Source organism: Arachis duranensis, chromosome 9 (genome assembly GCF_000817695.3).
Source record: "Arachis duranensis cultivar V14167 chromosome 9, aradu.V14167.gnm2.J7QH, whole genome shotgun sequence".
In the NCBI taxonomy this organism is placed as follows: domain Eukaryota; kingdom Viridiplantae; phylum Streptophyta; class Magnoliopsida; order Fabales; family Fabaceae; genus Arachis; species Arachis duranensis.
Genome location: NC_029780.3, coordinates 99,932,113 through 99,957,388, shown reverse-complemented (window position 1 = coordinate 99,957,388; position 25,276 = coordinate 99,932,113). Strand labels below are relative to the sequence as shown.

Genomic DNA, 25,276 nt, shown 5'->3' with positions numbered 1-25,276 from the left:
AGATAGGACAATATATGTTTTGTTTGTACTGGAAAGAAGTTTCTATGGTTGTAAGATACAATTTTGAGGATTTGAATGAGTTGGAGCATAGTAACCTTCATGAGAGTTGGAGCATAGTAAACTTCCATGGCTTGGATACAAAGAAATTCCTGACTTCCAAGACAAGTTAACTCGTGATATGCTTATCTTGTTACTCAAATCTTTTCTTTCTTTTTGTAGAAAAAATGACTATTGGTTTGGCTCATTACAATAAAATTCACCAAGCCAAGAAGAACACCGTAGCTCAGCAAGTCCAACTCAAAGAGTTTAGGAAGTCAGCTGAAACTCCCTCCTCTTCTCTTGGACAAGGTTCTACCTCTTCTCAACCTAAACAACTTGCTCAAGCTTCTCCTCCTCCCAAGGGTTCTGCTGTTCGAGTTATTCCTCTTGCCCCTCCTTTTTCGAACACAGGAAAGAAATTGGACTCGAGTGCACCTTACAAGCACAAGGCTCCCTCTAACAAATACGGTAGTGTTTATGACAAAGATTTTAACACCATTTCCTTTAGTGAGGAGTACATCCTTTTTGGAAGCTCTATTGCCATGAATTGTGTCTTTCTGTCTTTCTAGAGAAAAATATTAACATGGTGGTGAAAGGAGCATTTCTTATTGCTGGGATTTGTACATTTTTCCTTAAAAAGATTCACTAAACTCCTCTGAACGCCACTCAAAAGGAGGTGTCCGACCTTAGTAGAGAGGTGGATGAGCTAAAGAAGGCCAAGACGGTATGGGAGGCTGAAAAGAATGCCTTCAAGTCAAACCTTGCGATGCTGAGGGATATGGTGAAGGACTCTGATGCCAAACTTGATAAGGCAGAAGCTTTGAAGAAAAAGGCATAGGAGACCTATACTCGAGTTTATAGGGAGAAGCTTGAGTTGATGTCCTAGTTGGAGGATTTAAGGTTTGATCATGATGAGTTAGAGGGCTCTATTGGACAGGGAATGGATGCCCTTGTGGAAAATTTAAAAGCTCAATTTCAAGTGATAGCCCTTGGGGTTGACATTTTTTCCATTAATCCAGATAGTTTGTGGTCAACGGGAAGATTGTCTTAATTCTAGAAGACAATGAGAATGCTCCAACTCCTCAGAATCTCAAAGCTTCTTCTTCAGCTGCCGAGGAGATTTCTCACCAAACTTCTACTGAGGAGGTCATGCAGAATGAAGAGATTATCCATGTTTTGGAACCAGATGAGGTTATTCCATCTGCTGATGCTTCTTGATTTCTTTTACTTTTCTATTTTGATGACCCGGCCTGTGGGTCTTGATTCAAACAATTTCGTTGTGTAATATTGGATACCTTATGCCCTAATTTTGGACTTTTGTTTTGTGGTGCTATTGTTGCTTGTTCTGCATTTGCCATGCTTCTGTGTTACAAGAGAAAGTACTTCGTTAATTGTGGGAAGAGGTTCCAAGAGCAAGATTTGCCCGCAAATCTGTGAAAAGGATTCATCCAATCCTATGAGGAAATAGTGAATATACTCAACTTGAGAAAACTCTTGCATGGCGCGTGCATCCCCGCAATTGCATTGCACCGGGAGATATGAGTTCAATTCTTCCCAAAGAACCTTGATTCTTGTGAAGTATTGTGACACAGACATGGCATCTTGTCAAACATTCATCAAGTCGCGCTTCAATTTGAACATGCGAGGGCCATTTCCATATTGAAAATGCTTCTTCAAATCATTCCACAACTCTGCTGTAGAATCTGTGTATATGAGAGAGGTAGCAACTTCTTTTGAAATAGAATTCAAAATCCATGTGCTTATTACGTCATTCACGCACTGCCAGTTCTCAAATTTCTCTAGTTCAGTGGTTGGATCTGGTTTAGGCACTGTTCCGAGGGTCACCTGAAACTGTAGGTCGATCTCGGATGAGATCTTCTGTACTGATCGGAGTTGTTGTGTCCAACTTATTGGACTGGATGGTAGTGCTGATCCTTCATTACCGGAGGGTAGTGGTACCTGCAAAGGACTCCAATGCTTAAGTTAGCAAGGGTATTAAGCAGGTTTATAGTAGAATCAGAGTATGAGTTATACATGGGTGCTCCAGTGTATTTATAATGGTGTGGAATGACCTTTCTGGAGATAAGATAGTTATCTTATCTTTATCTTTGAGTGAAGTCATCTTATCTTTAAGGGAACCGCCCTTATCTTTCTAGGCTTGGGCTGCCTTTAGATTTGGTTCGTGTTCCTCTGTTTGGGCCTTCTTAGGCCTCTGTAGCGGTTTGGCCGACCTCTTTTATAAAGAGGTCGGGTAGTCTTGGTCTGAACAAGTCGGTTGTCTTGTCTTCAATCAGCCTGGGTCGTACAGCTCGACCCGGGGCATGAACAGTGTCCCTGCTTGAGTTCGATCTTTTCTTTGAGGTCATGTCTTTTTAGACTTTTGACCCTTTTAGTTAAAGTCGAGCTCGAGCATTGTCGATGCAGAGCTTATTTGAATACGGAGCATTTTTTCTCTCTCCTCCTTAATGATAGCGCGTGTTTCGCTCTTTACACTTCTTGTTTTGGAAACGTGCAAGGGTTTTAAAGACTCATTAAAATCTTCCCCTTTTTGCCGTTTCCTTTGCTTCCCTCTTTGCTTTCATTTTAAATTTTTCAAAAGACTTTTGCCTTTCAGTTTTTTCTTCTCTTGCTCACTGTGACTCCACTTTTGCCCTTCAGTACTTGCGTTCTCCGGCTTGTCTGTGACTCTCCCAGTTTTCACGTCTTCGCGCTTCTCCTTATTCTCTGAAGCGATCGTTGGGTGTGGGTTCATCATTTGCTTCCACCTTCCTCGCTTTCTCACTTTACAGGTTGGTCCTTTTTTCTTCTTTCTCTCTTTTCGCACTTGTTTTATGCTTGAAAAGTTTTGATCTTGGTGTCGTGTTTAGAAAGCTTGAATCTTTTCTGCATTTGTCGCGCATCTTGATCAAATGTGTGTTTTGAGGGTTTCTGTGGCTTTTCGTGTTTCCTGCTAATTAGAGTTTTGCATGTTGATATTATCTCTGATTGTGTCTTCTTGATTTGCGCCTTTGATGATTTCCCTTTTGAGATGATGAACCGTTTGACTCTGAGAAAGGTTGTGCCTTTGATGAATTCCTTTGCATGCTTTGATGTTGGATAATATGCTTTGCTGATAGGCTGTAAAAAGGTGACGAGTTTGATAGATTATTTTGTGTTTTTTCTTACGGAATGTCGCTGTCAAAGGAGGGTTGTTTTCTTGCGGAATGTCGCTGTAGGTCGCACATTTGAAACCTTACTCTATTGTTGCCTCCAAAGGGTGCCCCTGGACCTTGGTGTGAGTCCTGGGGTCTCCTTTTACTGTATGTATGCTTTAGCCCGAGTTGTATCCATATTTGTCTGAGCTGTTTTGGCTAGTAACCCATTTTCTTTTTCTTACTGTAGGACTAGTTGACCTATGTCGTCTCGCAAAAATATTGTCGAGACTTCTTCTAGAGTCTCTGAGGGCATGTCGAACTGGCTGGACTCCCTCGTGTTGATGTGTGTCTCTATGGTAAATGCTGAGTATTGTGTGGAACTGAGAAAACATCACAGGATTTGCAGTAATCGGGAGCAGGAGAAAAATTATGAGCTAGTAGCACCTGATTCTGATGAGATGGTCTGTTTCCCCACTTTGGTCCAGGGAGAACGTCCCTTCTTTTATGCTTACGACTAATTTTTCAGCCAAATGAACAATACTTTTCCTTTTACTTCTTTCGAGACCAACTTGTTGTGGTCGTGCAATGTGTCTCCATTCCAACTTCATCCGAATTCATGGGGTTTTGTTAAGATTTTCCAGTTGTTGTGTCAAGAGCTAGATGTTAAGCCTTCTCAGACTCGATTTCTTTACCTTTTTGTCTTGACCAAACCTAGGATTTCTGCCAAAAAGAAAGTTTCCTGGGTTTCTTTTCGGTCTGCCCAAGAAAAGAAAGTATTTTTGATGTATGATGAGTCTTTCTGAGACTTCAAGAATTATTTTTTTAAGGTCCGAGCTGTTGAAGGAGCTCGGCCCTTTTTTTTGGATGAGAATGATGAGCCAGCCTTTCCTTTAAAGTGGCAAAAGAATGTTGTGGTGTCGAGGTATTCGTGGGAGATGTTGGACGAGGTCGAACAGGCCTTTGTTAATGTGTTGGAGGAGAACTGAGGACAACCTCCTTATCTCGATACTAAAAAATTTTTAGGGGATCCTTCGCTTCTCCGAGCTGAGCTGGGTAGTGACCGACTTCCTCTTTGTGTTGACACATTTATTTTTGTTGATTTTTTTCTTTCCCATTTATAACTCGGTTTCTTACTGTGTATTTCCAGAGATGATTAAAAACAATGACTCCATGAAGGCCTTTAAGAAGGTGAGAAAAGCTATAGCTGCTCTGAACATCTCGGCCAAGGCTGGGGAGGGAAGATCTTCTCGGGTTCCTCCCAAGAAGCCTATGTCGGACACGTCTGGACCGAGAAGGGTTATCCCTACTCCCCCGGTCCATTTAGCTGATCCTCCTCGAAGTGCTGCTACTACTTTTTCTGGCCCTACTGGTCCGCTGATGCGTGAGCATCTTTCCTATCTTTTCCTAGTGAATTTGCATCTAAATTGTTGAGTTTAATAAAGAATTAATTATCTTTTAGCCAATATGGATGCTACTTTTAATCTTGTGCAATTATGTTTATTTTAGGTAGCATTCAGCTGGATTTGATGGAGTTTCTGCAGAAGAAGAGATGAAGGCGAATGATGCTGTCAACCCTGACCTTTCTGGACTCAAACCTGAATAACTCGAGCTAAAGAGGTTCAATGGACGTGATTTTAGTGGCGTTGGAAAGTTAACTTCTAGAGCTTTATAATGATATATAATAGTTCATACTTCTTCTCCGAACTCGCTGCCAAGGCTGCGCCTAACTTGAGATTTCTCAAGTTAGGCGCAAGACACAACAACAATACGCGAGATTGGTCCTACCCATTTCAAGTTAGGCGCACTAAAGCCCAAGTTAGGCACACTAAAGCCCAAGTTAGGTGCAGCTTCACTCAACTAAACTCCAATTCATGCTACTAAGCCCAAGTTAGGCGTGGATCAGAGGGAAGGAATCAAGTGGTCCCCATCCATCAATTGAAGACTTGATGATAGTTAGTTAATTCTGATTTAAATTCAACTTTGATTTTTAAAATAGGAAAAGATATTATCTTAATTTTAGATATTAGATTTTAAATTAATTAGGATTAGTTATAAAAAGGGGAGACTTCTCTTCTATAGAGAACATTCTATTAGGAGAATTCCATAAAGGGGGATTCTACCTCATCCCATCAGGGGGAACATAACTGACAATCCTAATTTTCTTTCTTTTCCATGAGCAACTAATCCTCCATTGTTAAGGTTAGGAGCTCTGTCTATTTGTATGGATTGATTTTATTACTTTTTCTATTTTAATTTGTGCATGGATTTATATTAAGAATTTTTTTCATTCTTTATCTTATGAATTTGGATGGAACGTAAGTATGACCCTCTTTCTATTTGAGTTCTTCTATAACTTGGAAAAGCTCTATACTTAAACAACAGCTTGAAAACATATTCTCCTAAATTTTAATTATCTGGATTTAACAGGATACGTGACATATAATCCTTTTATTTTTTGGGTAATTAGAGTTTTTGTGGCATATAAACTGGAATTTGATCATCAACCTCTAATTGGAATTAATTGACCAAGGAATTGGTTGTTGATGAATTTTAGAGGAGACTAGGAAGGTCTAAGGAATTAAGGTCTAGTCACATATAGTTTGCCATGAAATTAAATCTTACATGATTAAATTAGTTAGTAATAAAAATCAATCTGAAAAATAGATAACTCTGAAGCCTTAACTGTTCTCTCAATATTTTATTCCCAACTCATTGCTGCTTGCTTTCTAAAAATCCTAATTTACTATTTAATGCTCTTTGAATACCAAAACAATCTTTTCTGCTTGTCTAACTAATCATATCAAACGCTATTGTTGCTTAATCCATCAATCCTGGTGGGATCGACCCTTACTCACGTAAGGTATTACTTGGTACGACCCGGTGCACTTACCGGTTAGTAGTGTGGGTTATAAAATACCGCACCAAGTTATTGGCGCCGTTGCCGGGGATTGACTGTGATTGACAACTATTAGTTGTTTGATTGCTTAAATTAGGCGTTTTATTTTTAATTTTATTTAAATTTTGCTTTAAATATTTTCGAAAAAAATTTAATTTTAATTTTCTTTATTTCGCTATTTATTTTTTTTCCTTTCTTCCGTTTTTTTTGCTTTCGTTTCCCTGTTTCCTTTTTTTATTATTTTACTTTTTTTTAATTTTTTTCCTGTCTTTAAAAAAAACCTTACGTCCTTTTTTCTCTTTTTTCCTTTTCGTTTACTTCCCCCTTATTTTATTTATTGAGTTTAAATATCCTTTATGTTCTTTCTTCTTTGCTTGCTTGTCAACCACATGGTGCGTTTAATCCTGTTTGGTGTTTTGTGCTGAGAAAAAAATAATGGAGAAAGATCACGTGGGTTACTACTTACACCCAAGTAGTGATTCATACTATGGTGGATGGAGGAACTGTCCAAATTTTGGTTGGCAAAGTCAAAACCAAAGAAATTTTAATGCTCCATGTTCCAACTACCAAGAACCATCATCTTTCTACCCATGTCAAGAGCCACCATCAGATATTGAGGCTTCTCAGAAGAAGAGTGTTATGGAAGTAGAAACTCTTAATGCTATTCTTACCCAAAACAAGCTTATGACTCAGCAATTAAATCTACTTACTCAACAGATGAGTGGCAAGTAAGTCCCACCTATCAACATCTAAAACCCTCTTCAAGAGGTCAATTACATGGGGAGTGCTCCTAGAAATTCCAATAATAATCCCTATTCTAACACCTAAAATCAGGGGTGGAGAAATCACCCAAATTTTGGGTGGGGAGAGCAACCTCAGAGGCCACAAAATTTTAATCATAGTTCTCCGAGTGGTTTTCAACAAAACAATTATAATAACCGCCAATTTCAGTCTCAGCAACAACAATCAACTCAGCAGGCAAACTCTAAATCCCAAGAAGATTCTAAGTGGGAGATGATGATGAGTTTTATGCAGGAAACCAGAGCCTTGTTGCTTAATCCATCAATCCTCGTGGGATCGACCCTTACTCACGTAAAGTATTACTTGGTACGACCCGGTGCACTTGCCGGTTAGTAGTGTGGGTTATAAAATACCGCACCATCCGCCGCTGAAAAAACAAAAGACTGTTGAGCCTTTTAACCTTGATGCCCCCGATTTTGATGATGTGGGGTTTGTTGATCATCAAATTGCTCCATATGGTATCATGCCTACAGATGATGTATCCATTCTTCATCATTTAAACTTCATTACAAGGAGTAGTATTAAGATGGCACACATGAGACTGACCTTATTCCGTACTGCCCAGGATGTTCCTATTCATGCTATGAAGGCTTTCATGGAGGAGGCCAAGTAGGAGTAAGATAGGATCAAGGGTTTAAAAGAGGAACTTGAGGTGAAGGTGGCGAAGCTAGAAAAGGAGTTGGAGGGTGAGAAGACTCGGGCTACTGCTGTGGTGGCTTCTGCAAATCTGGCGGAGGAGATGGTGTAGAAGCATAAAGATAGCTATGTCCGAACTAATAGGGAGATGGTAGAGTTCCGGGAGAGTTTGGAATCTACTCGATCTGATTATGCCGAGCTTCAAGGCCATCTTGTGGGCAGTGTGAATGCTGCTTATGAGAACTTGAAGGCTCAGGTTCGAGTTCTTGCGCTCGAGCTCGACCTCACCCTATTCAGCTTGGACAACATTGTAGAAGATGGTAAGATTGTCCCTGATGGCCCAGATGATGATGATGTAGATGTAGACCCTCCCCCCGTGCCATCTACCAAAGCCTCTGCCACCCCAGCTTCTTTAATTCCTACTACTGAGATCCGCCATCCCGAGTCCGACCCTGATGTCCAGATCTTGAACCGGGATGATGGGACTGTAGATGCAATTCCGACGAGGATCATCTATCCTTCATCGACTCAAAATGCTGCTCCCGATGAGAACTGGGATCTTTGATGAATTTTCTTTAATGTTTTGTACAGCCCGGTCTGTGGGCTTTTGAACTCTTTTTTTTGTAACTTGTGGTCTGTTTGACTTTGGATACTTTAGTTGCTTTTCTTTTAGACATTTTATTTGGAAAAACAAAGTATTTTCTTAAGCTCTTGCGGTCGACTTTCAAGTGGCCTCTTGAGTTTGTTTTATTGTAACTACTTTGCTTCTTTGTGATATGCTTGTCTGCAGCTTTCTTTAGCACTTTCCAGGAATCTTCAGGGTGTTGGACTCTTGTTGTCCGACCTCTTTTGATCGCCTTTGTGCTTTGTTTATTTCCTGTTTTAGTTGAAGTGTCCTTTAAGGCTAGCTCGTGTTCGAGTATTCTTTGATAGAACACTTTGTAGGCGAGGTCGCGGTCTTTCGGGTCGAGCTGTGTTCCTCTTAACGCACGACTTTCATCTTAAGTTACTTTTAGTAATCCATTGGGTTTACTTTTTTATAACTCTGTCACTTTTACTTGGCTTGGGCCGACGTCTTTATCTTGGTCCCTTCAAGTTATTTCTAGTAATCCATTTATTTGGACCTTGTCCGGTCTCCTTTTATGGATTTACTTTTTATAACTTTGTAGTTTGTTTGGGCTGATTTCTTCATGTCGGTCCCTTCAAGTTATTTCTAGTGATCCATTTATTTGGACCTTGCGAGGTCTTTTTTATGGATTACTTTTTATAACTTTGTAGTTGCTTGGGCCGACTTCGTCATGTCGGTCCCTTCTAAGTTATTTCTAGCAATCCATGTATTTGGACCTTGCGAGGTCTCTTTTTTATGGATTACTTTTTGTAACTTTGTAGTTGCTTGGGCCGACTTCGTCATGTCGGTCCCTTCTAAGTTATTTCTAGCAATCCATTTATTTGGACCTTGCGAGGTCTCTTTTTTATGGATTACTTTTTATAACTTTGTAGTTGCTTGGCTGACTTCGTCATGTCGGTCCCTTCTAAGTTATCTCTAGCAATCCGCTTTTTAGGGCTACCCAGGCCTCTTTTTAGGGATTACTTTTTATAACTTTTTGTCGCTTTGGTTTGTCGGGTCCGACTTCTTTGTGTCAGTCCATCCTAAGTTATTTCTAGCAATTCATTTTTTTCAGACCTCGTCAGGCCTCAATCTATGAATCGCTTTTTATAACTTCTTGTATTATTCTGTTTTTGTCGCTTTTCACCTTGCCGATTTTTTATCCTCGCTTGACCGACTTTTTGATGAATTCGGTGTTCATATTTGTCGACCTTATCGTGATCAAGTAGTGAATTTGGTTTTTCACTTATGCCGATCTGTAGCTTTACAATCGGGCGATGATTTTGTGCATCTCAGATTAATGCGTCTTGATAAGGAGAATTGGTAGAAAATTTGAAAAACTTTATTCAAAATAGAAAATATGCGAATATATACATGTGGGTGCTTACCCTAGGTAATTTTGTAGATCTTGGCTTGGTGCCTTATTAAAAAACCTTTTTCAGGAAAAAGAGTGCACCTTTGTCCTAAGATCTTTTTATCACCTTTTAACTATAGTACCTTCTTAGGTTGCAAGCGTGCCATGATCTCGGTAGCTCTCGCCCTTCGATTTTGGACACTTTGTAGTAGCCTTTTCCCAGAACCTCTGTGACTCGGTAGGGTCCTTTCCATTTAGCTGCTAGCTTTCCCTCTCCGGGTCGACTTGTTCCGATATCATTTCGGATTAGGATGCAGTCATTGTTGGCGAAGCTTCACTGCACTACCTTTCGATTGTACCTTGAGGCCATGAGACGTTTTAACGCTTCCTCTCTGATCCGAGCTCTTTCTCGGACTTCTGGAAGTAGGTCGAGCTCTTCCCTTTGAAGTTGGGAGTTGGCTTCTTCACTATAGAGGATCGTTCTGGGAGATTCCTCTTCGACTTCTACCGGTATCATTGCCTCTATTCCATAAGCCAATCGGAAAGGTGATTCCTTTATGGTGGAATGTGGAGTTGTCTGATATGCCCATAGGACTTGTGGGAGCTCTTCAGCCCAGACTCCCTTTGCGTCCTTTAGCCTCTGGTTTAGCCCGGCTAGTATGACTTTATTGGCAGCTTCTGCTTGTCCATTAGCCTATGGGTGTTCTACGGATGTGAATTGGTGCTTTATTTTCAAATCTGCTACCAACTTTCTAAAGCTTGCGTCTGTGAATTGAGTGCCATTGTCTGTGGCGATGGAGTAAGGGACCCCAAACCTTGTCACAATGTTCTTATATAGGAATTTCTGACTTCTTTGAGCAGTGGCGTTGGCTAGGGGCTCTGCCTCAATCCATTTTGTAAAGTAGTCTACCCCTACAATGAGGAACTTGACCTGTCCCGATCCTTGGGGGAAGGGCCCGAGGAGATCGAGTCTCCACTTTGCAAATGGCCATGCTGATGTTACGCTGATGAGTTCCTCTGGTGGGGCGATGTGGAAGTTAGTATGTTTTTGACATGGTGGACATGTCTTAATGAACTCGGTGGCTTCTTTTTGTAAAGTCGGCAAAAAGAATCCAGCTTGGAGTACTTTCTTGGCAAGAGCTCGTGCTTCGAGATGGTTGCCACATGTGCCACTGTGTATCTCTTCCAAGACCTCTTTGTGTTAGAGGTTGGTACATATTTTAGTAGAGGTGTCGAGATCCCTCTCTTGTATAGGATATTGTTCATGATGGTGTAATATTGTGCCTCCCACTTTAACATCTTTGCCTCTTTCTTATCTGTAGGGAGCATCTCTGATTTGAGGTAGCTGATTATGGGAGTCATCCATCCTTGATCCAGGCCTGATATGGCTAGGACTTTTTCTTCTTCTAAAATTGACGGGTTCTACAGTATTTCCTGGATGAGGCTCCTATTATTGCCCCCATGTTTGGTGCTGGCTAACTTTGAGAGTGCGTCGGCTCGAACATTCTGTTCTCAAGGTATATGTCGGATCTCACATTCCTGGAATTGTCCGAGTTGTTCCTTGGTTTTCTCCAGGTACTTTTTCATGGCAGGATCTTTGGCTTGGTAGGTTTTCGCTATTTGTGAGGTGACGACCTGTGAATCACTGAAGATGACAAGTTTTTGTGCGCCGACCTCTTTAGCCAGCTTCAAACCAGCCAATAGCGCCTCATACTTAGCCTGATTATTGGAAGCAAGGAACTCGAACTTCAGGGAAAAGTTCGATTTGGGTTCCCTGATTACACTCTATTATCACACCTGCTCCACTCCCGGTTTTATTTGAAGAGCCATCCACATATAGGTTCCAATTTGTAGGGATTTCTGGGGTGTCAGTGTACTCTGCAATGAAGTCGGCCAGATACTATAATTTGATGGTTGTCTGGGCTTCGTATTGAAGGTCAAATTCGGACAACTCGACTGTCCATTGTAGGATTCTTCCTGCTAAATATATTTTTTGCAGAATGCCTTTTATGGACTGGTTGGTCCGAACCTTGATGGTGTGAGTCTGGAAGTATGGGCGAAGTCATCGAGAAATTAATATGAGGGCGTATGCGAACTTCTCTATCTTTTGATAGTTTAACTCTGGCACTTGTAGTGCTTTACTAATGAAGTACATAGGTTGTTGTTCACTTTCGTCCTCTTTGACTAGTGTCGAGGCTACTGCCCGACTTCCTACTGCAAAGTATAATATGAGTGCTTCTCCTTCCCGTGGTTGGGTAAGAAGGGTGGTTGTCCCAGGAATCTTTTGAAATCCTGGAAAACTTGCTCGCACTCTGGTGTCCATTCGAACTTCTTTCCCTTCCTTAGTATGGCGTAGAAGGGGAGAGATTTTATGGCTGATCCGGCTAGAAACCTGGATAAGGCTACCAGTCGCCCGTTGAGCTGTTGTACTTCTTTGACACAGGTCAGACTTTTCATGTCGAGTATGGCCCGGCACTTGTCCGGGTTTGCTTCGATTCCTCTTTGTGTGAGCATGAAACCCAAGAATTTGCCAGCTTCTACTACAAAGGTGCATTTTGCAGGGTTAAGTCACATGCCATGCTTTCTTATGGTGTCAAACACTTGGGCGAGGTCGGACGGTAATGACTCCTCGCTTTGTGTTTTTACTAATATGTCGACCACATATACCTCCATAAGTTTTCCGATATGGTCTGTAAAGACTTTGTTCATTAACCTTTGGTAGGTAGCTCCTGCATTTTTAAGTCCGAATGGCATGACGACATAGCAATAATTTGCCCTTGGGGTAAGGAATAGGGTTTTTTCTTGATCAGGCGGGTACATCGGGATTTGATTGTATCCCAAATAGGTGTCCATGAATGAGAGGTATTTGTATCCGGAGGAGGCATCCACCAGCGCGTCGATACTTGGGAGTGGATAAGGATCTTTTGGGCAAGCTTTGTTGAGATCAGTGTAATCAGTGCACATCCACCACTTCCCATTTGTTTTTTTTACCAAGACGATGTTGGTCAGCCATAGTGGGTACTTGACTTCTCTTATAAATCCTGCCTCTAGTAAAGCTTGTACCTGTTCTTCCACAGCTTGGGATCTTTCTCGTCCAAGCTTTCTACGCCTCTACTGTACTGGCTGAGATCCTGGATACACTGCCAGCTTGTGGCACATTAGCTTAGGGTCTATGCCCAACATGTCTGCGGCCTTCCATGCGAAGAGGTCGAAATTATCTCTTAAGAACTGTATGAGGGACTCCTTTACATCTCCTTTTAGGATTGTGCCAATATTGGTTGTTTTATCTGGGACATCTCCGATCTGGACTTTTTCTATCTCGCCTTCAGGTTGTGGATTTCTTCTCCTTTGCCTCTGAGATTCAGACTTTCGTTGTAACAATGGCGTGTTATTTTCTGGTCTCTTTTTATCGTAGCGATCCCTTCTGTAGTTGTGAACTTCATGCATAGATGTGGAGTCGAGACTACTGCGCCTAGCTGATTTAGCGTTGTCTGACCTATTAAGGCATTGTAGGCTGAGCTTATTATAGACAAATTCAAGACTTTCGAAAGATTTCATCCAATATCCTTTTTTTAGTTTTAGTTAGATTAGACGATTTTTGAAATCAAAAAGGGGGGAAACGGATACTCAATTTCAAAGTGAGTAAACAGAATTCCATACTCGATCTCATAGATACATATGGATACATATAGAATTCTGTGGAAAGCCGTATTTGATGAAAGTCGTATGTACGGCTTGGGGGGAGATCTTTCATATCTTTCGAGATCCACCCTACAATATGGGGCCAAAAAGCCAAAATAAATCAAAGGTTGTGTGTAGCGAGATGTATCCAAGTGGTTGGATTGGAGTATCTCCTAATCCGAATAAACTGTTCAGATATGCTCTGAGTTCTTTTTCCTCTAAGCCGAGTTTGTCGAAAGCTGTTTTAAACAAGATATCAGCCGAGCTTCCTTGGTCCACTAGTGTGCGGTGGAGGTTAGTGTTGGCCAATATGATACAGATTACCATGGGATCGTCATGTCCCGAGATGATGCCAGCCGCGTCTTCTTTAGTGAAAGTAATAGTGGGGAGGTTGGATGCTTCTTCTCCTCCTTCAACGTGACATACTTCCTTAAGGTGTCTTTTGCGAGATGATTTAGAGATTCTCCCTCCTGCAAATCCACCATGTATCATGTGGACATGTCTCTCCGAGGTGCGAGGTGGTCGTTCAGCTCATCCGACCTCTTCATCCCTTCATCTTTTTCTAGGTTCATCTGTCTTGGTTGCTAAGTACCGATCTAGTCTCCCTTCTCTTACCAATTTTTCTATGACATTCTTCAAGTCGAAGCACTCGTTGGTGGGATGTCCATAGATACGATGGTATTCAAAATATTCTGCCCGATTTTCGCCTCCTTTTTTTCTTTTAATTGGTCGAGGTGGTGAAATCTTCTCGGTGTGGCATACTTCTTGGTATACTTCCACAAGAGACACCCGAAGAGGGGTGTAATTATGGTATTTCTTAATCTTCTCACCATGCGGATCTTCTTTCTTCTTAGAGTCTTTATCTTTATCTCGAGAGGAATAGGAGCATCCGGATTTTGAGGTCTCACCTAGTCGAGAATTTTCCTCCATGTTAATGTACTTCTTTGCTCGTTCTTGCACTTCATTTAGAGATGTGGGATGTTTCTTTGATATAGAGTGACTAAAAGGCCCCTCTCGTAGGCCATTGATGAGACCCATAATGGCTGCTTCAGTTGGCAGACTTTGTATGTCCAGACATGCTTTGTTGAATCTTTCCATGTAGTTGCGAAGACTTTCCCGATCTCCTTGCTTGATCCCTAATAGGCTTGGGGCGTGCTTGGTTTTGTCCTTCTGGATGGAGAACATGGCGAGGAATTTCTTGGCTAGGTCGTCAAAACTTGTGATGGATCTTAGCGGCAGACTGTCGAACCACTTGATTGCTGTTTTTGTTAGGGTAGTCAGGAAGGCTTTGCACCGAATTGCATCTGAGGCATCGGCGAGATACATTCTGCTTCTAAAATTATTGAGATGATGGTTTGGATCTGATGTGTCGTCGTATGGGGTCATGTCAGGAGCTTTGAAGTCCTTTGGGACTTTGGCTTTCATAATCTCTCTGGTGAATGGATCTTGATCTTTGTGAGGGTTATCTTCATGACTAGATCGAGTAGCTTTGGTTTAGATCGGCTTCAAGTTTTAAGAGCTTATCTTCTAGCTCTTCTCGTTGCCTGGCCTCCCTTCGAAGGTCCTTCTCGGCTTTTCGTTGATGCTCAGTCTCTTTTTCGAGTTGTTTGAGACGATCTTGTTGAGTTTGAAGTGTCTCCAAAATTTCGGCATTTGGTGGACTCTTATCTTTGTTTGGTTGAGGAGTATCCTTTGGAGTAATGTCCACGTTCTTATGCGGTGTTCTGTTCTCTATATTAGATTCATGGTCGTTGTCAAGGTTGTCTGCCATGATGATGGGATGACTTCCAAGTTCTCCGGCAACGGCACCAATGTTTCGAGGGTCACCTAAAATTGTAGGTCGATCTTGGACGAGATCTTCTATACTGGTCGGAGCTGTTGTGTTCGACTTGTTGGACTGGATGGTGGTGCTGATCCTTCGTCACCGGAGGATGGTTGTACCTGCAAGGGACTCCGATGCTTAAGTTAGTAAGGGTATTAAGCAGGTTTTTAGTAGAATCAGAGTATGAGTTATACCTGGGTTCTCCAATATATTTATAATGGTGTGGAATGACCTTTCTAGAGATAAGATAGTTATCTTATCTTTATCTTTGAGTGAAGTCATCTTATCTTTAAGCGAACCACCCTTATCTTTCTAGGTTTGGGCTGCCTTTAGATTTGGGTCGTGTTCTTCTGTTTGGGCCTTCTTGGACCTCTGTAGCAGTTTGGCCGACCTCTTTTATAAAGAGGTCGGGTAGTCCTGGTCTGAACAAGTCGGTCGTCTTATCTTCAATCAACCCGGGTCGTACAGCTTGACCTGGGGCATGAACAGGCACCGACCTAGTGATGAAGCCAAGCTTACGTTTGTCATTGAGGGCTTTCTCTATCGCGTGACTCCAAGAATGATAGTTGTCCGCAACGAGTTGTTGAGTGACGAAGATTAGACCTGGTTGATCAGCGGGAGAGAGGTTATAAAAATCTATAGCCATTGATGAAGCTAAAGAAACCGCAGATAAAGATGAAGCTGGTAGTGCCATGGTTGGTGAAATTAGGGGAAAAAAAGGAGACGCTTCTTTCTAAGTCTCGTTGATCGGAATCGCTGTTTCTACCAAGAACAGAGGTAAAATACGCGCATTCTCATCAAACTCAGTTGTGTGAGTCAAGGAAAGAGGAAGAGAGAAGAGAGAAAGAAGAGAAAGGTGGAGGGTTCAAGGAAAAAAATTGCTTCTGATATCATGTTGAATACTGAGAAGAGTGTGAGAGAATGAACTTAGCTGTTATTGATTGTAAGAGGGTCAAGACGTGAAGAGTGTGAGAGAATGGACTTAGCTGTTATTCATTGTAAGAGGGTCAAGAAGTGAATTGGCTCACTCAATCGTGTATATATATATATATATACACAACGTGATAGTCTGATTAACTCTGTGTCTAGTCTAGCTAATTAATATACCTAATTCAAGTTCTAACTAACTTGTTAAGTTATAACAAATTGTACAAGTATATGTTATGACTAATAAATATAGACATTGTCAGGAAAAGATAAAAATAATAAGTAGCATTTTTCATTTATTTATTCTTTTAAAAGTCAAAAGAAGAAATAGTTTTTTAAATAAAAATCTGTGAATCATAATTTTCATGCATATAAATTTTTAATCGATTACAGGATATTACTTTTAAATTCATACGTGTGTATTATACTATTCTAACCCCATTTTCAAATATTACACTATTGTTTTGGCCTGAATCAATAATAAATATCTAAAAATTTGTCTAATTTATTAAAAATATTAAAAATTAATATTTAATTTTAAAATATAAAAATAAATAATTATTAAATATTTAAAATCTACCATAAAATATAAGTTAGGGACAACATCATAAAATTCACCTAATAATAATTAGTTGTCTATCGGATGTAATTGTTAATCCTTAGTGTATTTACTTTATTCATTCTTAATTACTTATATTTGAAATATTTATCATGCTTATGCAATTTGATTTGTAATTTTTTTATATTTAATTATACTGTTAGTTTCTATAATTTTATTAAATTAAAAATAAGGTAATGCCATACCAGAACTTCAACAAATAACAAGTAACAACCCTCTAGGCCTCTAAGACCCAAAAAATAAAATAAAAAACTATGGCACTTGCATTTACAGATTAGAAATCAGTATAAAAGAAAAGAATAATTTCACAAATACTGCGTGAACAATTAATTTGTGGAGTTACTTATATAACTTGTTCTTGTAAAGGTTGGCCGGTGTATAGTTCGTCCGTCAGTGAATACTTGTAAGTTCTCTGTCAAGATGAGGTATACGTCCGCAATGAGAGAACAAGGGAGTGGGTATCTGCAAAAAACACTCCGACGCTCAAGTCAATAATGTTTAAGAGGTATAAGAATAATTCTATGAATATAAAATGTATGACATAAAATAGAAGTCATCATGTGTTGTACATTATAATAATTCTATGAATATAGAATGTATATAGAATATATCTAGAATGTGCGGTGTATATAGAAATTTGTGCCTTTAATAGACATAGAGTTGATGAATATAGTTAATGGTATGACCGTTGATCATTAAGTTAGAATAATGGTTATTAAGTCGGTAATGAAGGTGTCGGTTACAGAATGAATGATAATTAAGGCTGAGTTATAACTTATAATGCACAATAAAGACCGAGTTATAAGGTGACGGATCACAGCCCCCAAGCTTTGGTTGGCGATCATATGATTCAGGATAAACTTAGAAAATAAAATGAGTTATAACTCGATTAAAAGATAAGTGAATAATAATATGGTGAGCCCCCAAGCTTAGTCGATTTATTATATCGGCACTTATTCAAAAAATAATTGAGTGATGAGTCATTCGATCAAGATAGTTGTGTGGGGGATACTTTTCCGCTTAAGAACAATTTTAGCATTTGATTGTATGTGAATTGAAAAGTTCAAAAATAGATATCCATTGACGGAATTGATTGTATGATCCGAGGATATAATGGTTAATTGTCTTGGGAATTTTTCCGGCCCACAATAGCTTATTGATGAATTTCTCGCTCAAAGCAATTAGTTATTGAATATTTACAATTTATAGTGAAGGTCATATGACATGAATAAGATAAATTGAGAAAATGAATATGTACAAAGTCGCAACATATATTGAATAATATACATTGTAAAAGTAGAAGAGTTCAAAGTAGAAAAATATACCTTAAAAGTTGATAATTGTAGAGAAGAAGACGACATATATGAATGTCATACATGCCTGTGAATATCTGAATTTTGTTTTGTAGGACATGCTTTAATTTGATAATAAAGCAATAAAATAATTAGTCATTTAATGATATAATAAATTTTGTTTAGCTATGAGGTATATTTTTTGTGCAAAAATAATAAATTTGCAGATTTGTAATTATTTTTTGCTTAACTTTCTACACTAATCATATAGATAGTAACATAAAATTTAATAGGATAAAGTGAATAGTATAACAGTTATATACAACTGATATACAATTAATTTTGGATGGAATCCAATTTTAAAATTTGAACTCATCCTTACTATCATTTAATTGTATAAAAGAAATTACTAAGCAATAAGAACATAGTACATAATGAAATAAAAATTCAATTGACATGGTTGTTACATGTCATTATTGTATAGAATATATATTGAAGTTTGAATATAACTAATAAATCAGTAAATATTAGTTACACAAAATATAAATGCAAAAGTATGTTGAATAAAATTTATAATTTTACTTGTGTAAATTGAGAACTTTGAAAAAAGAAAGCAAAATTGATAAGTGAGTTTGTGCTCGGATTGATTGAAAACCGAGTTTGTTCTCGAATTGATTGAAAGTCGAGTTTATTCTGAGATTGGTTAATTGATCGATTATAAGATGTGAAATATTATGATATGTAAAAGTGAAGCAATTTGAATGTATAAAGTACATACTTTATAAAAAGTTACGATAGATTAAAATTTGATAAAAGGTATTAAATAAAATCTTAAACAAGATTGTTGAAATTTGTTCAAAAATTTGAATGTCATTCAAGTTTTATGAACCTGAGGAGAGTGGAAATTATTTTACTCGTTCGCACAGACGGCGCCAATTATTCTTGTAGAGGTTGGCCGGTGTATAACTCGTCCGCCAGTGAATACTTGTAAACTCTCAGTCAAGATGAGGTATACGTCCGGAATGAGAAAACAAGGGAGTGGATACCTGCAAAAGACACTCCGACACTCAAGTCAGTAAGTGTTTAAGAGGTATAAGAATAATTCTATAAATATAGAATGTATATAGAATATATCTAGAATATCCGGTGTATATAGAAATTGGTGCCTTTTATAGGCATAGAGTTGATGAATAGAGTTGATGGTATAGCCGTTAATCATTAAATCAGAGTAATAGTCATTAAGTCAGTAATAAAGGTGTCGGTTATAGAATGAATGATAATTAAGGCTGAATTATAGCTTATAATACACAATAAAGACTGAGTTATAAAGTGATGGATCACAACTGATACAAATAAATATAATTAAAAGTAATTTTAGAAATATTCTGACTATACAACTCCAAAATATATTTATTACGAACGATAGTGGTATAAGTAGTTAAATTATTCATGCAGCATATCCGCAAATGTGATTTGTGCATAATTTATACAAAAACGGTTAACAGGATATTGTTTTCTGGGGAATTATCTATTTATCTTCGTCGGGGAAATGAAGGGGCAGAGAGCTCACTTCAACGTCTGATAAAAAAAATGGTTGACTAGTAATAATAAATTCACAGTTATTCCCTTGTGTGTACATCCATTTCCGAGTGGTATACCAATAACGTTCTGTTTCCTATTTTGGAGAGGAAGAAGGTAAAAGATGAAAACGAAAATAAAAAGGAGGAAGAACGTACATACAATGATACAAACGAATATGCAAAAGGGAGAATGGACCGCACCCTCACCAGCATCAAATAAGCCTAACTCTCTGTCTCCGCTGTAACAATGAGAACATACATTTTTTTTTTCTATATTTGGTAGGATTATGATGAAACCAAATACTGCTGGAAATGCTTGGTCCTCTTCTTGTTCCTAAGTTTCCTAAAAGCAACAGACTCAATTTGCCTAACTCTCTCCCTACTCACGCCCATCATTTCCCCTATCTCTTGCAATGTCTTCATCCTTCCATCATCCATACCAAATCTCCATCTTATGACCTGTTGCTCTCTGGGATTGAGACTTTCCAGCACCATCTCGAGGTCCTTCTTCATCATTTGTTTGATGAGCTGTTCCTCAGCTGTTTCAGCATCGGGATGAGCGATCACTTCCTGGTCAAAAACACAAATCCGTCATCATATCAGCAAAATGAACTCACATAGACAAGTCCTTTCCATCAAGCATAATAAATTTTAATAAGTTTAGGACAGACCGAAGGCTTCAAATTCTGGTTGATCCCAATCTTCTGCTCTAGAGATCTGGGAGCTTTTGGGGTCAAGAGTACAGCACCAAGCCTCTTCATTGACAGTCCAGTTGCTGCAGCCACTTCTTCATCATTGGGGTTTCTTCCATTTTCACTAAAAAATTGTTTTCTTGCCTCTTTCACTCTGTAAGTTGCCTCCACCATGTGGAACTGTCGAAACAAAAAACAATGCAATGATACAGACGATCATAGACATTAGATCTATTTCAGTTTCGCAGTATTTTTCACCCTAACACCGTAACACACATGGTCAGAAAGAAGATAACCAAAGATAAGTATAGTGCTCACAGGTAGGCGAATGGTCCTTGACTGGTCAGAAAGCGACTTTCGAACTGCCTGTTTAATCCACCAATGAGCATATGTGGAGAACTTAAAACCCTTGGAAGCGTCAAACTTCTCTGCACCTCTCACAAGGCCTCGGCATCCTTCCTGTAATCAATGGGAATTATATAGTTGATTACTGAAACAATAAGGTCATCATGTTCGTCATAGCTACAATTTATTTAACTGAAAACTGTAGAATCGGTAATATACCTGGACAAGATCCTCCAGGTTCATCCCAGCTCCTTGATAATTCTTAGCAATTGATATCACAAGCCGTATATTACTTTTAATCATTTTGTCTTTGCAAAATTTCCCATGATTTAGACGTTTCCTCAGGGTCTTCTGATCTACTCCAGCTACTGCAGCCCATTGAGCAAATGTGGGTTGCCCACCACATCTTTCTGCAACTTCCTCCCGGAGCTTTTCAAGCTTTAGTAGGTCCTGAATCATATTGGCAGTAGGGCCCAGATAATTTAGGCGACAACAAGAGTATTATAAACTTCACTGCATTATCAGAAAGAAACTTTGAAGACAGTTATTCTTTGTTTTTTTCTTGTTTGGGGGGGTACTCGACGGCAATTTTATAACTTAAAGGATTAAAATCTCCTAAAATATAAATTCTTTGATAATAATCTGCATAAGTAGATTCTTTCTAATTTCATTGTAATATTGCATTCCTTTTCTGACTGATGATTCTTAAAACAAAAAAAAATGGTCAGCTAAACAGGAAGTAAGATTAAGTGAGCAGCCGCAAACCTAACGGATGAGACTTGCATAACTTGATATATCTTAAAATTGGCATAAAATTTATTGATGAATCATAAAATCAGCATGCATTTTATGGAGACTATATAACATATTTGGAGCATATTAAAATAAAATGCATGAAACCATGGTTGCCACGCGAGTGTAGTATAAAAATAGTGCATAACCACTAACATGAGATTCTCACCTGAATTCCTTCAGACAGTTGAACTTCTTCAGTTGATGTAAGAAGCCTAGTAGTGCTGGTTGTTGTTCTCAGGTAACGAAGTGGATCGGAATAGTCTACTTCTTGAACGGGAACACGCTTTCTCCTGCTGGGGGAACCAGACTTAAAAGAAACAATATTTGTGGGAGTCTTCTCTGCCACCCTCTCTCTTCTAGCTTTTCTTTCTATTTGGCGCCTGGATCTTACGGCTATACTATCTGAAAGCTGTTCCTGCAGACGCTCAAGTTCCTCATAGGTAGGCTCCACATTATCTGACTCCTCATCACTATCCACTATGTTTACATCTTCCACTGTTTGTGCTCCAGAGTCAATGGGCCGTCTAGCTATGTCATCTCCTGTTTCCATACGTTGAACCCACGTCAGAAGTAAATTATCAGATTTGGAAGATACATGCGATCTAAATGCTGGTTCTGCCAAGGGTTTCTTTTTAACTAGCAGGGCTGCATCCTTTGCAACCTTCACAGCAGCTTTAGCAAGAGCAACAGCTTCATAAGCAGCAGCAGCTATTACAGCCTCTTCACTAGTAAGAAGTGATTCTGCAGATAAGGTTGATTTAAACTTCGCCTGATTATAGGCATAAATAAATTAGTCTCTGGGTGAGTTCAATATAACTAAACCTATTTTCGAATTATGATGGCCTGTTTGGCTTCTATTTTAAGTTCCTATAATATGAATTTTGTGAAAAAGAAATAATAAAAAAAAATGGGTAAACAATGAAATTTGTTTTTCCTTCCCCCTCCTATCTTAACTATTTCCTTTACAACAACTTGTAACAAGAAGCACACAAAATGGAATGAAAATTGTCTACACCCAGTTCAATGTTACAAACTATGTCAAGCCTCATCAACAGTTGGATTATAATAACATAAAAAATGGTGATAAATGTTGATGAACTTTGTCAAAATGGCAGGCTTAATGCAGACCTGAACAGGAATAAGTAAGCTCCCTGTCCATGAATGAGTAAATAATAATAATAATAACAATAATAAAGCACCGCCAAGGGCAATACTGACATCACTCAATCCAAATATACAAATGTAACAATACAAACAAGTGGAATGCGGAGCCAAGAATGGTGAAATCGAATTGATATTAGATTGGGGGAAAAATGATTGTGGAAGGATAGCAGTATGTTATGAGTAAAAAAGAGGCCTAAGACCCAATTAGGATAGTTTTACTAGTAATTGATTTACTATAAATAGGTATAATAAGAATGTAACTAGCAATGAATGATTTCAGTGATTGATTCCTTTCTTCTTTGGCCCTAATTGGGATTCTCTCTACTCTCTCTTCTCTCCATTGGCCCTTAATTGGGAAATTTTCTATTCTCTACCTATCTCTTAGATTCTTATCCCTAACATTTGGTGCTTTCATTGGCCACCATTCTCCATTTTCATGGTGGTATGGTGATCTCACCTCCAATGGAACAAATTGGAAGTGTAGTTGAGCATTCTACTGCCTTTTCATCTTATATTTAACGACACGGAAATATTGAAGAATTTTCTCAATGGATTAAACACATATCCATATAGAAATTATATTTGACGATCCTAAATCTCTTTGGATGCATTTTATTTAGCAAAATTTTATGAAGAAAGATGGAAAAATCCTTTTCCAGAAATTTCAAAGCCAAAATTACCATATCAACACCATATCCAGATCCAAAAAAAGTCATCCATAGAATCAACAGCTCAAGCAGAATTTCAAATCTCAGATCCAGAAATTCAATCAAAATTTCAAGGTCCAGTTTCAGCATCATCCATCACAATTCAGGATATGACAACACAAGCAATTCAACAAGTAGAAGATTCAGAAGAATATATGGCATTATCTACCGCGATTGCGATTGACAGTGACGATGTTGATGGACGAGCAGTGAATGGCACCACTCTGGGCAAGGGAGACGGTAAACTCACTGCCAGAAGCGGCACCGAAGACGGCGCCGTCGCGATGGAGAAGGTGGAGGACGCAAACCAAGAACCGGCAGAGGTGAAGGCGACGCGACCACCACTAAAGCCACCGCATCTGAACTCGCACGCGGTGGTCTTTCCCGGCGCCGACGACGCTGCAGAGCTAAACAGAGGAGGCGGCGCCAAGGACGGCGCCTCCGCGAAGGGAGAGCAAATGCTCGCGAAGTTCCGGGTTGACGGAGCAGCGACAATGGAAGACAGAGCAGCGACGGTAAAAGGAAGGGGTCTGTGCCGTCGAGTTCCTTCAATCATGGCGAAGCCAGCACCACTAATGGCCGCCGTATTTCCTTGGGACCGTGACAGTGGACTCGGATCTGTGACGGGTATGCCCGAAAAGCGGCCGCGGCACGCAGGGTTAGGGGCGTGCTGGTCTTGGACGGCAATATCAATCCTAGGGCAGCAAGGCTTGGACATGGGTGGAGGGCAGCAGCTGTAGGACAGTGGAGGAGAAGGAGTCGCTGGAGATTCCTTCCCAGGGAAGGAGAGAGGAGCTGGGTCAATTGAGTTTGGTGTTGCATTGGCCCGAAACCTAATTTCTGAAGCCCAAAATAAGAAGAGGATAGGTGATCCATTTAATTCAAGCCCAATTTTGAGAATACAGCTCTTTTGGACCAATTTTAGATTAACACACTAAGGCCTAATTTTAGATTTATGCATCAATTATATTTTATTTGTTTTAGATTTATACGGACTCTATGGGTAATTTTGTTTTTTGTAGCAGTAGAATAGAAATAAAATAAAAAAATATTATTTTTAAATTTAAATATTTTTTTTAATTGTAATTAGGATTTATAATTTTTTTTACAATCTTAAAGGCAAGGTTATCGTTAACGGAAAGTTAATGTTAAGAGTAGAAAAGAAGTTTAAGGTCCAATTAGGATAATTTTACTAATAATTGATTTACTATATAAATAGGTATAATAAGAATGTAAAATTGGTAATTAATCTGATGGTTATAACCCAATATAAATGTCTAACTATGTTTATAAATTGGAATTTAAATATAATAACAAATGTTACTTATTTTTTGTCAGAGAGAATTTCACTGATAATAACTTATTCAGAAACAAACTAAAGTAGTTACTGAAAGAATGGGCAAATATCTTAATCTCTCTACAGAGGATTATAATCTATAAATACCAAACTCTAACTATGTAAAAAGTACGCTATTCACTCTGAATTGCATTATACTCATCTTCTATTTTTACTAACTTGAGTATCGGAGTGTCTTTACAGGTGTCCGTCACCACCATTTCCCTTGAAGCTAATTAATACCTCATCCGTCTCAGGCAAAAGCAAGCTCAATCCTTAAACAAGATAAGTTATACCTCAAGTCCGACTTACTAAGGGTGGGACCCATTGTGTGACTGAGTCTACTTAACCCACTATTATTTTTTTTCCAATTATTTACCCCGTTTTGTAGGTTATAACTAATGGCGAAAAAGCAAAACAATTTACATTCTCCTCCTATTATAACCGAACTATTAGTGATAAGCAAAAATTTAAATGTTAACCGAATTTGTGAACCAAAACAAACAAGGTGATGAGGAAGACTAGAGAAGTTCTAGTAACGATGATGACCACACATCGGGAATAATGACCGTAGTAATAGTCACTCCAAACCTATCAACAAAGAAAATAAATTCTGCTAAATTCTCTGGTAATATTATCTAATGATACACAATTTTAGCTACATATAAGGCATTTTTAGTTCCCATGTTTTGATTAGAAATTCTAAATTAGCACAATTATGCAAGCATTTGATCAAATAAATTGATTTTATTATTTTTGACATATAACCAAGACTCGAATCATATATGAACCAATTTATAATGAACTTCTCTCGTCATTTACATTATTATTGCTATAATTACTATTTTC

At 38.8% G+C, this 25,276-nt stretch overlaps 1 protein-coding gene across 1 annotated transcript; it reads right to left on the bottom strand.

The window, feature by feature from the left end:
• Window positions 1-19,390: 19,390 nt before the first annotated feature.
• LOC107466404 (RNA polymerase sigma factor sigB) lies at window positions 19,391-23,919 on the bottom strand. Its single transcript, XM_016085382.3, has 6 exons — window positions 23,261-23,919; window positions 21,387-21,989; window positions 20,645-20,875; window positions 20,399-20,539; window positions 20,060-20,260; window positions 19,391-19,958 (listed from the first exon to the last, which is right to left on the bottom strand). The coding sequence occupies exons 1-6, from the start codon at window positions 23,807-23,809 to the stop codon at window positions 19,674-19,676; spliced, it is 2,010 nt and encodes a 669-aa protein (XP_015940868.1). The 5' UTR covers window positions 23,810-23,919; the 3' UTR covers window positions 19,391-19,673.
• Window positions 23,920-25,276: the final 1,357 nt, after the last annotated feature.

Coding starts and splice junctions, on each gene's coding strand:
- LOC107466404 (XM_016085382.3), bottom strand. CDS start 23,809: ATGTCCAAGCCTTGCTGCCCTAGGATTGATATTGCCGTCCAAGACCAG. Junction 20,261..20,398: donor CAAGGACCATTCGCCTACCT/GTGAGCACTATA, acceptor TTGTTTCGACAG/TTCCACATGGTGGAGGCAAC. Junction 19,959..20,059: donor ACCAGAATTTGAAGCCTTCG/GTCTGTCCTAAA, acceptor GTTTTTGACCAG/GAAGTGATCGCTCATCCCGA.